Source organism: Hippocampus bargibanti, linkage group LG11 (genome assembly GCF_051943395.1).
Source record: "Hippocampus bargibanti isolate YZ-2025 linkage group LG11, ASM5194339v1, whole genome shotgun sequence".
NCBI classification, from domain to species: domain Eukaryota; kingdom Metazoa; phylum Chordata; class Actinopteri; order Syngnathiformes; family Syngnathidae; genus Hippocampus; species Hippocampus bargibanti.
The window spans coordinates 10711690-10722668 of NC_142744.1; the positions used below are offsets into that span (position 1 = coordinate 10711690).

The 10979-nt window shown below is 40.7% G+C and overlaps 1 protein-coding gene across 2 annotated transcripts in view; it reads right to left on the reverse strand.

Annotated features, from left to right (window-relative positions):
- The window catches only part of ephb3a (eph receptor B3a), a 55375-nt gene extending 46576 nt beyond the window's left edge, over nt 1-8799 (reverse strand). The window contains exons 1-2 of one of the 2 annotated variants that reach the window (XM_089007585.1): nt 8398-8799; nt 8209-8316 (exon numbers count right to left, since the gene is read on the reverse strand). In XM_089007585.1, the coding sequence (XP_088863711.1) occupies nt 8209-8266 (58 nt within the window). In that variant the 5' untranslated portion in view covers nt 8267-8316; nt 8398-8799. Of the gene's footprint in view, nt 1-8208; nt 8321-8397 lie in introns of both variants that reach the window. The other variant, XM_089007584.1, reaches the window with a different exon arrangement.
- Nucleotides 8800-10979: the final 2180 nt, after the last annotated feature.

A 10979-nucleotide genomic window follows, 5' to 3' on the forward strand; every position in this document is an offset into this window, starting at 1 on the left:
CCAGACATTCCAATTTATTGTCCCTAAAATAAGAATAATTTGTGACACAACATATTTGGACTCTTTAAAAAAGATTTTTATCAATATTACTTAAAAAAAAACCATGTTCACAACATTGAATGTATTGAAAAAAATGTTGTTCTTCAAGTTTCTACACATTGTAAATTTTGTCTAAAAAAATCAACATTTACATTTTTTAATGTTTAATGTTTAAAATAAATGTTTTTAAGATGACTTTTTCAAAATTATTTTCACAAAATTGGTATTTTATTTTTAAAAATGTGTTCTTTTTCTCAAATTTCTCAACGTGTTAAATTGTGTCTAAAAAATATGTCATACAAGCTTCACATTTTTAATAATGTTTCTATAACTATACATACGTCTCTGTAAGCTCTCAGTTGTACAGGAGTGGTCCATCGATGAAAAGGTTTCTTCAGCCACCTGTACTTATAATTATATTTCTATTTCAAAGTACCGATGACGACTGAAGAGACCTTTCTATAACTAGGACTTTTTAAACATTATTTTCACAAAATTGCAATATTATTTTAAAAAAGGTTGTTCGCAAGTTTCGCAACATTTTAAATTTTGTCTAAAAAAATGGGATTACGTATGTTATACAAGATTCAGATTTTTTAAAAGAATATTTTTATTGATTACTATAAAAAATATTTTCCCAAAAGTGCATTTTTTTAATGTTCACGTTTCTCAACATTGTAAATTTTATCTAAAAAAATCAGATTATATTATACAAGATGGAGGGTTTTTTTTGAAACTATTAAATAAATTAAAATGATAAAAATTAAATTAAAAAAATATTTTCACAAAGGTGCATTTTTTTTAAATGTTCTCAAGTTTCTCAACGTTGTAAAATTTGTCTACAAAATGGATTATATCAGACAAGATTCAGATTTTTTTAAGAATATTTTTATAAAGATTACTTTAAAAAATCCACAAAAGTGCAATTTTATTAAAAAAATGTTCTCAAATTTCTCAACATTGTAAATTTTGTCTAAAAAAACTGAATATATTTTATACAATTCAGATTTTTTTTTTACAAAACGCATTTATGGGGGGGGGGGGGGGGGGGGGCATTTCAATTCCTTCAGCATTCAGTAAACATTGTCTCGTCTTCATTGCAGGATGTTGTCCTTGGGGGGGAAAAGGGGGCCCTGCATCCACAACAATTCAACAAGCCATGAATGACAGAGATTTCAAATACAGTGATACCTTGGTTTACGAACTTAATTGGTTCCCAGACAGAGTGTGTAAGGCAAAAAGCGTGTATCCCAAAAATTAATTTCCCATAGGAAACCATTAAAATGAGAATACGTAATTCGTTCCCAGGTCTCCATAAAACATAAATTTCTAATTTCTAATTTTACAAGCCTTAAACCTACACAAAATATACCTTCTTTTATGTATTATAAATATGATATGGTATTATAATTAATAATAACATTTGTGATGGTCGTTAATGGCTTGGTGGAATGGATAGTGTTTTGCATAAAGTGTCTCAAGGAGCTCTGGGTTGTACATCTTGGAAGTTGTGATATTTCAACAGCAACAGATGTAAGCAGCCACACTAGAAACATCATTAATAGCTGGTTCCCTTGCTTGTCTTTTTATTTCAAATTGAACTGATGGCTAGTGCGGATTATTTGTGGAGTCTGATTGATGGGAATTTTAACCTTGCAGTCTACAACCTGCCTTTGAACTCAAAAGTATCAAAGTTGAAACGAGTCCAAATGTCACTGTTTTCAATCCATTTCGTCTCTCTTTCTCTGTTGTCAGCCTGTCTCTTTAATGTTTAAACCACCTCCCCTTACTGCTGCGTTCTTGACCAATCACGTGGCTTTAACCGAAGACTGGGGGCGGGGAATAGAGGACAAATAAAATGTTGGCAGAAATTTTCTTTTTTGGAGAACGGGGTCGTTCGTGAACGACACATCACTCATTGTGGCAGCTCCATGTGTATCCCGAAAAATAATTCGTATTCCAAGGTACATTTTTCATAAATTTAACGTTTGTATACGGAAAAGTTCGTAAGCCAAGGCATTCGTAAACCGAGGTATCACTGTATGCAGCAGCAGCAGTCTTGTGTGAATTTATCTTCACTTGGGAACAACAACAACACCCCCCCAAAAAAGCCCTTCTTTTCGTACCCAGCCAAGAGGTTTGATGTCATACACCTAAATCCACTCATAACACATTTCCTTCATTTGTTCCAGAAACTGGATCGGATCGTAAAAGATCGCTTTTGTTCCTGAAAGCCTTCACACCCCCTTGTTAAATTGACTACACCTTTGAGATAGCCGCCACTATTACTCATACTCCCCCCTACACCACAACTCACACACCAGACCCAGACCATTAAACTACAGAAACAGCAGCAGTACAGTTGTCCTGGGGTAAAAAAAGTAAATAAAAATTTTAAAAATGCTTGATACCATCTCCACCAGTGGCATTTACTGTCCTGTTTTTTATTTTATTTTATTTTTTTTATTTGAAGTTACCATCACCGGAGCCAGAATGCCACACATCCACGAGTTCGAAACGCACTTTGGGGAGCTCACACATGTTTTATTCACTTTGAGAAAGCATAGAGCATCATGAAAGGGAGGCTTCTTCTGACAACGCGGGCTCGCTTGCCAACAAGCACACATATGAAATATTCACCAGCAAATATTAGCATTGGTGATAAGAGGATGATGAGCGATACAGCTATTAAAAAGGTATCATGCATATTTTTTGGGGGGAGAGGCGGGGGAATCAGCCCACTGTGGGGATCTGACATGAGTTTTTGCACAGCTGCACTTCATCTCTGCTTGAGATTCCCTCCAGTGGGAATTGTTTGACGCTTGATGAGCAGCTATTCCAACGATAAAGTCGACCCGATTTTATTTCACGACGCAGTCGATTGTATATTCATTTGCGGGTCAGCAAATTATTAAGAATATCTCCGTGAAAGATTACGCATTGGAATAAAGTGCATCTCTAATGGGTGATGATTATTTTGTGAAAAAGCGATGGAATGGTGGCCCTCCCGCTTTATGATCTTTTAAAACAACTATACCGTAAAAAGCTCAGTGCAAAATGAGAGTAATGCAACATAAAAACGCCACATTTTACTGCAGTCTGTTGGTGTGAACTGCAGAGATGTGATTACGCGAGCCTCATCAAGTTGAAGCTTGCCAAACGGAAAGAAATAAAAAAGGGGATGAAATCTAAAGAGCCTCAAATGCAATACAGAGATAATATCTATCTATCTATCTATCTATCTATCTATCTATCTATCTATCTATCTATCTATCTATCTATCTATCTATCTATCTATCTATCTATCTATCTATCCATCCATCCATCTATCTATCCATCTATCTATCTATCTATCTATCTATCTATCTATCTATCTATCTATCTATCTATCTATCTATCTATCTATCTATCTATCTATCTATCTATCTTCCTACATACCTATCCATCCATCCATCCATCCATCCATCCATCTATGACAATAAAATGGAAATAATTTAATATATAAGTCCAATAAGTAATATATAAGTCTCAGGGGGCTGCCATGTTGGCGAAGATTATGTTTGTTTTAATTTGTTGACATGTTGCTCACTTGAGCGATCTAGCTATTGAGCTGGCTATCTAGCCAGCTATCTAGCTGGCTACCTAGCTAGCTAGTTATTTGCTATCTATTAGCGAGCTAGATAGCTCTCTAGCTAGATAGCTATATATTAGTTATCTATTAGCCAGCTAGCTAACTTTCTATCTATTTGAGTTATTCCGGGTTGAGTGAACGCTGGCGCGTGTGGCTGATGCTGCTCACCCACAGAAAATTATATCGTAGGACTGCAAAGTGACCTTGACAGTTTTGAAAGGCGCTTAGAAATTAAATGTATTATTATTATTATTATTATTATTATTATTATTATTATTATTATTATTATTATTATTATGAATTGCATCAGTGTGTCTGTCAGTCTCACAATTAAGAAATGCAGATTTGTTTTTATCAATTCAACTGTCTTTGAAAGGTAGTTTGCCAGAACTGGCAAAGCAACCGGGAAGCTAGCTGCGAGCGGCGACTGGCGGCAGATTATACCAGTGGCGGGCTGCGCATATCACTTCTAGGCGTTCAGTAGTGCTACATCTAAATCAATCGGCTGTGAATGTGGTATGATATTACTACACGTCTACTAGAGGGTGTGGTTGGCCAGGAAATAACTTATGATTTGAAGAAATGTAAGAAATACTCTAATTTAACTGCTGATGTTTACAATCAACCTGTGGATTCATGATAAACTCATAAAATTGCAATATTATTGGCTATTTCTTGAAAATCGCTTTAATAGTATATCTGCAACCAAATCCATTTCTTCTCCTCCTTCAGCCATTGTGGGTTGAAAAAAACTTCTATTAAAGGACAACCGACGTCACTTTTTTGTTTCCCATCAGAAAAACCTTTTATAGCATCTAAAGTACCCAAAACATGCAGTATGATATTTTTATTCAAATGCAAAACACGGGAAATGTATCAACAAAAAAGAGGCAGAAAATGGCGGCCAAGCTCAGTGTGAGGAATTAATCTGCCCGTTTCCACAGGCTGATAAATTCCTTACATGGAGCTTGGTCGCCCTCTTCTGGCTCTTTTTGGTGCAACATGACGTTTTCAGACCAAACAAGTACAGCAAAACATATTGACGTGATGGAAGTACTGTTACAATGTGTCCTTTTTTCAGTCAGGGGCGTTCCTTCAGTGACATAGGGTGATGACTCGTCACCAACTCAAAAACAAGACTTCCGGAATATTCAGCGCCAGTCTTAAAACGTAAAATATAGCTATACGCGGTGGAATCTTTGTAAAATACGCTCAGTAGAAGTTATTTGAAGCCATTTTACAAATTATGGACACAACTTGTCCGGAGACGTCGGTTGTCCTTTAAATCAACACAGCGATATATTTGCTTATGCAGCACTCTACAGATACAGTGCGCTATCTTTGGCCACTATGCTCTTCACTAGCGGCTAGTGATAATATGATTGGCTAGTGACTAGCCATTCATGTGATTAGCTAATCATAGTTTGCGAAAACTGACGTTTCCAGCACCCTCCAGCAGGCCTTGGGTTGCCCACTCGAACTCTGATTGGTTCAAGCAGCAGTTTCATCGACATTGATTTTTATGCTCCAGGGCCTGCAGAACAGAGTGTGAAGGTGTACATGTCGATTTCTGACCCTGGTAACAAATAATGGCTGAAATTTGATTGGTTAAATGCTTAAATACAAAAGCACACATCTGGAAGCAGCACAACTGGGGAAAAGCAATGAAAGAAAACTGAAAGATATGTTTAGGCCACCAGAGAAGGCCTTGCAGGCCCTAACGGCCCACCACTCGATTATACAATTAAAAATATACAGCAAGGATACGCAGCGCATTAAATTATTCATCAAATATGATTTGGTGGGCCGATTTTGATTTTGGGATGTTGTGTCGTACATAAGGGCAGTTTATCCTCCGGTCGAAGTCAGAATCAGAATCAGAATCAGAATCAGAATCAGAATACCTTTATTCGTCCCGCAAGTCAAGCCAGTTGCTAAAATGCTATGCTCTGCGTTAGCGCGGCGTTCCCCAACCAGGGGTATATTGTTCATTTCCAAGATCAATAAACTGTGGCACTGTCGCGGCGAAATCGCAACGGCCACATGTCAGCTCAAGTGTCTCATTAAATCTCAGACGGCTGATGAAAAGAACGCAACATTGCCTGCATGAGTTAGTCTGCACATTATTCTTGTCAAGTGTTTTGTTCCTGATATATCAAGTTTAAATACCCGTTTAAAAAGAAAAGATGTTATTCGAAAGAGCTGCGTTTCTTTGTTTTTGTCAACCATGAGTGACCTCAACGGAGTAATGACACAGCAGAAAAAGGCCTGGCTCATTTCTAAACCATCTCAGATGGTCTGCCCTTCGTGTTTATCCCCAGAGGACAAACGCTAGTTAACCCCCAGCGCATTCGGCTAAAATCTGCAGACGGCTCGGGGGGAAAAAGGGCCCGATCATCTTGGCGCCAAAGTCGACTGGGACGAGGGAGGGCCGGCGTACCCGCTTGCATTGATTTCCTCGCTGACACCAGAATTGATGAGGAATCGTGCTGGCCGTGCTCCAAGCCAGGCAGAACGGCCAAAGGGAGGTGAAGCCCAGAAGGGGAGGAGCTCGGGCGACTATGGCGGCGATGACTTGACTTTCCCTCGAGCATGGCAACACGACTCCGGGTGCCGAAGACAACCCAAAGGGGCTGCGGCGGACTTGTTAAACCGCTGACCTTTAATTCACTATTGTCACCTATCATGTTTCACACGTATGTCCCGCGGGCTTTGAGGCGGGAATAGTGGCAATGGGGGGTTTGGGGTAGATCACAGACGATCCAGTCCGATCTCTTGTTTTAGACCTCTGTGGCATGCTTTGATTTTAAAGATGTGAATTTACACGTTGGCCTATGATTGGCCCGCAACCAATTCAAGGCGTACCCCAAAGACAGCTGGGATACGCTCCAGCACTTTCCGCGAGGATAAGCAGATGAGAAAATGGATGGACGGGTGGAATTCACACTCCAGGAGGTGTGGCGGAGGGGTATCGGGCACCCTCACATTCTGCTCGTGTGAGGGATTTCAAACTTACTGGACCAAAGTAATGATTAAATATGACAATAATAATAATAATAATAATGATTATTATTATTATTCTAGAGGTGTGGGTTGGGATGTCCACCGTGCTGAAAAAAAAGTCGGACGTCATCGATTGAAATCGATTTCAATTGAACTTTCATTACATTGGATTTGGATTGGATTGGCCTTTATTAGACTTGCAGTGGCGAAATGTACATTTCACAGCATTACATTACATTACGCTCTATCCTTCACTCATTCACAAATGTATTCAGGAATTAAAAATATGACATAGAGCGCCTTTCACGAATGAAATCGGGTTTTGTTTTTTCATGCTTGGGTGCCGATAAAACACTGGTCAGACCTCGGGCCATGCTTTTTCTCAACCACAAGGGGGGCAGAATTTCCCCTTTTTCCATGTTAGCGCTTTGGTCCAGCTTCAGTTGTTGTTCAAGCGTTATATAAACCAATACGTGTGTTGCACTGTATTTTGGACAGCCGCCCTCATTTTGAGCTCACATACCTCCAGATCTATATAATTTAGGAAATAACTCTTTTTTTTCTGATGAAAGGAGACCGTCTAAGGCAGTGGTTCTTAAGCTTGTTGGAGGCACAGAACCCCACCAGTTTCATATGCTCATTCACCGAACCCTTCTTCCAATGACTGTGCCTACTAACTGCAGACTAGACTGAGGGAGGGACCTCTGTGGCGGAGGATCCACCGAAACCCTGAGACCGACCCACCGAACCCCTAGGGTTCGATCGAACCCAGGTTAAGAACCACTGGTATAAGGTTTCTTACGCTGCAGTGAATGTTTACGTAGTCCTAAAGCTCAATATTCTGTGGGTGTTGCAGTTCGAGTGACAATGACAAAAACCCTGGCACTGGAGTGGACACATTTGTGCACATGGTCTGGCAGTGAATCGCTTAATTGAGTTAATTTCAATCAAATTTCATTCACATCATTTCATTTCTCTTTTCAACAATAAAAAATGATGGTTGTTCAACCCCTATTTTACATTTTATGCTCTTAAAAAAACAAAAAGAATCAGCTTCATTCAACCACGGATGTCGTATTTCATTGCAGGTTTGTAATTAGTCTAATTTAAGGCAAATAAATAGATTTTGCTCATTTTCGTATATCGGTATCATGCATCTTTTTACTACACAACTACACAATGTCATTTACATGATCGATGATTTTCAGACCCCCTATGTACCAGCTTGTCAACCCATGGGGGTCCCTAGCCCCTAGTTTGTGAATCTCTGTGCTAGTGGGTGTGACAACAACAGGGACAATAGCAACAGGGCAGTCCTTGAGCCGCAATGCATGGGCAACATCACACATTGCAAAAATCATATACTGACATTCTTTTCTTTTTGTAGCGTAAAGCAACTACACATATCACAATAAGGTACTTTTCATCCCGTGGGATGTCATGGAAGCAAATTGTAAGATAGCCATTGTTCTCGCGTGGGAGACAAGTGTCAAAAAAGGGCTGAGGGAGGGAGAAAGAAAAAAAATCAAACATACCTTCAACAGCCAACACCATTGGCACGAGGAGGCTACACACCCACAGCAAGTAATCCATTGTTGGGAGCCAGGTTTTTGGAACATGAATAGAGACCCTCAGGATGGCTTCTGGCTGGATGAAAGGAAGGAAGGATGGATGGTCGGCTCAAACAGTGATCACCGCTGCGGGGCTTTGTGCTCCTCACTCACATCACGGGGGGCTCCTGCTGCACCACTCTAGTATCATCCAAATGTCTTTTGTTGTAATTGTTGCTTTTTTTCCCTCTTCACTCGGGTGGTCCCGTGATTCCAGTCCGCCGTCTCATTCCCGTGATTTGACTTCACCAGCATCTGACCACGGGCGCATTTCTCGTCTTTCTCTCTCTCTCTTTATTTTACTCCGGGGTTGCTGTCCTCCCACCCCACACGCACCGGATTAGGTTGGGAGGTGGGAGGAATCCGCATCCGAAGACGCGGGGACTTGAACAGAGGTTCGAAGGGAAGTCCGCTGGGGTAACTCCGCTTAGCTGTTGCGCCTCTGACTGGGATCTCTGCGTCGGAATGGCAACACTGGTAAGAGCAGACAGAGAGGGCTCTGGAGGAGAGGGGTGGGGGTCGGGGGGAGCTGTTCCGTTTCAAGCTGCAGCTCGTGAACTGACAATATCCGGTGGACACTTTCAAAATAATAGCACTCAGGTGTAAATAATGGTTAAAATCAAGAAAAGAAGAAAGTGGAAATTAAAAGTAATGTTGTCATTTTTTTGCAATATTTTGTTTTTTTTTTATTTTGACCCCCCCCCCCCCCCCCAACTTCAATCTTGATTGCAAATTTCTCCACAGTGGCACTATTAACTCTCACGTTATGTAGGAAAAAATATCACGTTGATTATCTTGCTGGTCATTTTAACCCGTATGTATACATGTCCTCATCAGTGAGGACATGTAAGGATATAACGCATCACAGTGTCGCGCGCTAACCATCATTTTTATTTTGTAGTCAAAGTGGATACTTTGCCCTGCAATTGCGCGTGTGTATTGACATAATCTGCCGCTGGTGCTGAGGCTGAGCTTGAGCAGGATTCGTAGCTGGCTGAGCACGGCCAACATCCATTGTAGCATTTGTCCATCCAAACAGCAGGCGGCTACGTATCGATCAACTGCGGTATTAAATGGACTTTGCCGAGGGTCTGTGTAAGCCTGGCTAACAATGGGCAGACGGCACCTCCCGCGGTTTATTGAATGGCCTTTGAGACTGATACTGCACAACAAAAACTGTGTGTGTTTCCACGCATACATTTCGGTGTACGTGCAAATTATAGTAAATGTGAACAAAAAAATCCAAATGAAGCCAAGCGTCACGCAGCTGAAAAAGATACTTTAGATCATGTATGACCTTTACAGCGTCTGTCACTGTCAACGGGAGCTGGAAATGATGTCATCTGGGGGCATCTTGGTACAAAACAAGTGAGTTGAGGACGTTTTCCACCATCTTGTAGCAGACTAATACCATCGAAATGAATTGGGAGTTTAATTAAGAACTTTATCCTTGTCCCAAGCGCCTCTATAGAAGTGTGTCGGACAGCTTTATTTAGACAAAGCCAGCACTTGACTACCATATCGGTGCCAAGGAAGCATTTTAGAGTGAATTGAGGAGCTGCATTTAGGCAAAATTAGCACTTGTTGCTCAGGAACTGCTTGGCCGCTTTGTTGTGACATGTTGGTATCAGGAGACGACCCCCCACAAATAGTGATCTAACGTATAGTATAGTATAGTATAGTATAGTATAGTATAGTATAGTATAGTATAGTATAGTATAGTATAGTATAGTATAGTATAGTGGAGCAGAGTAAAATGTGGTGGAGTAGAGTGGAAGAAAGTAAAGTGGAGTAGAGTAGAGTAGAGTAGAGTAGAGTAGAGTAGAGTACAGTAGAGTAGAGTAGATAGTTTAGTATAGTGGAGTAGAGTAGAGTAGAGTAGAGTAGAGTAGAGTAGAGTATAGTTGATTAGAGTACAGTAGAGCAGAGTATCGTTAGTATAGTGGAGTATAGTAGAGTAGAGTAGAGTATGGTGGATTAGAGTAGTGTATAGTATACATGTAGTTTAGTATAGTGGAGTAGAGTAAAGTAGAGTAGAGTATAGTTAGTATAGCATAGTGGAGTAACGTAAAGTGGAGTAGAGTAGAGTATACTATCCAGGGAGTTTAGTATAGTTGAGTAGAGTAGCATATAGTTAGTAGTGTGTTTAGTAAGTGTATAGTATGTATATAGTATGGTGTGTTGAAGTGGGGTTGAACTCGAAAAACTCAAGCACAAGGCTCCCTTTCACAGTACCAATTCATCAGTCTGTACTCCCCACTGCTTTTTCAGTCCCACCAGTGACCCCCCACCGCCCCACCCCTCGTCTCCACCTGATCCTCACCCCCAACATACACTCCCAAGCACGCACACACAATCCTAAACTTGAGATACCCCACTTCTCCATCCCCCCTTTCCCACTTCTTTTATCCCCTTGCCCCCGCCCCCCTACCCAATCCTTTTGGCTTTAGCAAGTCTACCCCCCCCCACCCCCACCTCCATCCCCCCAACTCTCTTTTGTCCCCTCAGCTTTGTGCACTAATTAACTACAGTTCAGTTCCCAGCAGGCTCGGGTCAGCCCACACTGTCGGGGGAAGTGATTGACAGCTGCCTTTGGCTAGCCGTACTTAAACGGAGAAAAACTTGTACAGTTAAAGTCATGCGAGCAGGTAACTATCGACATGTGAATGTCTTAAGATGTCATATTTGAATGTCAT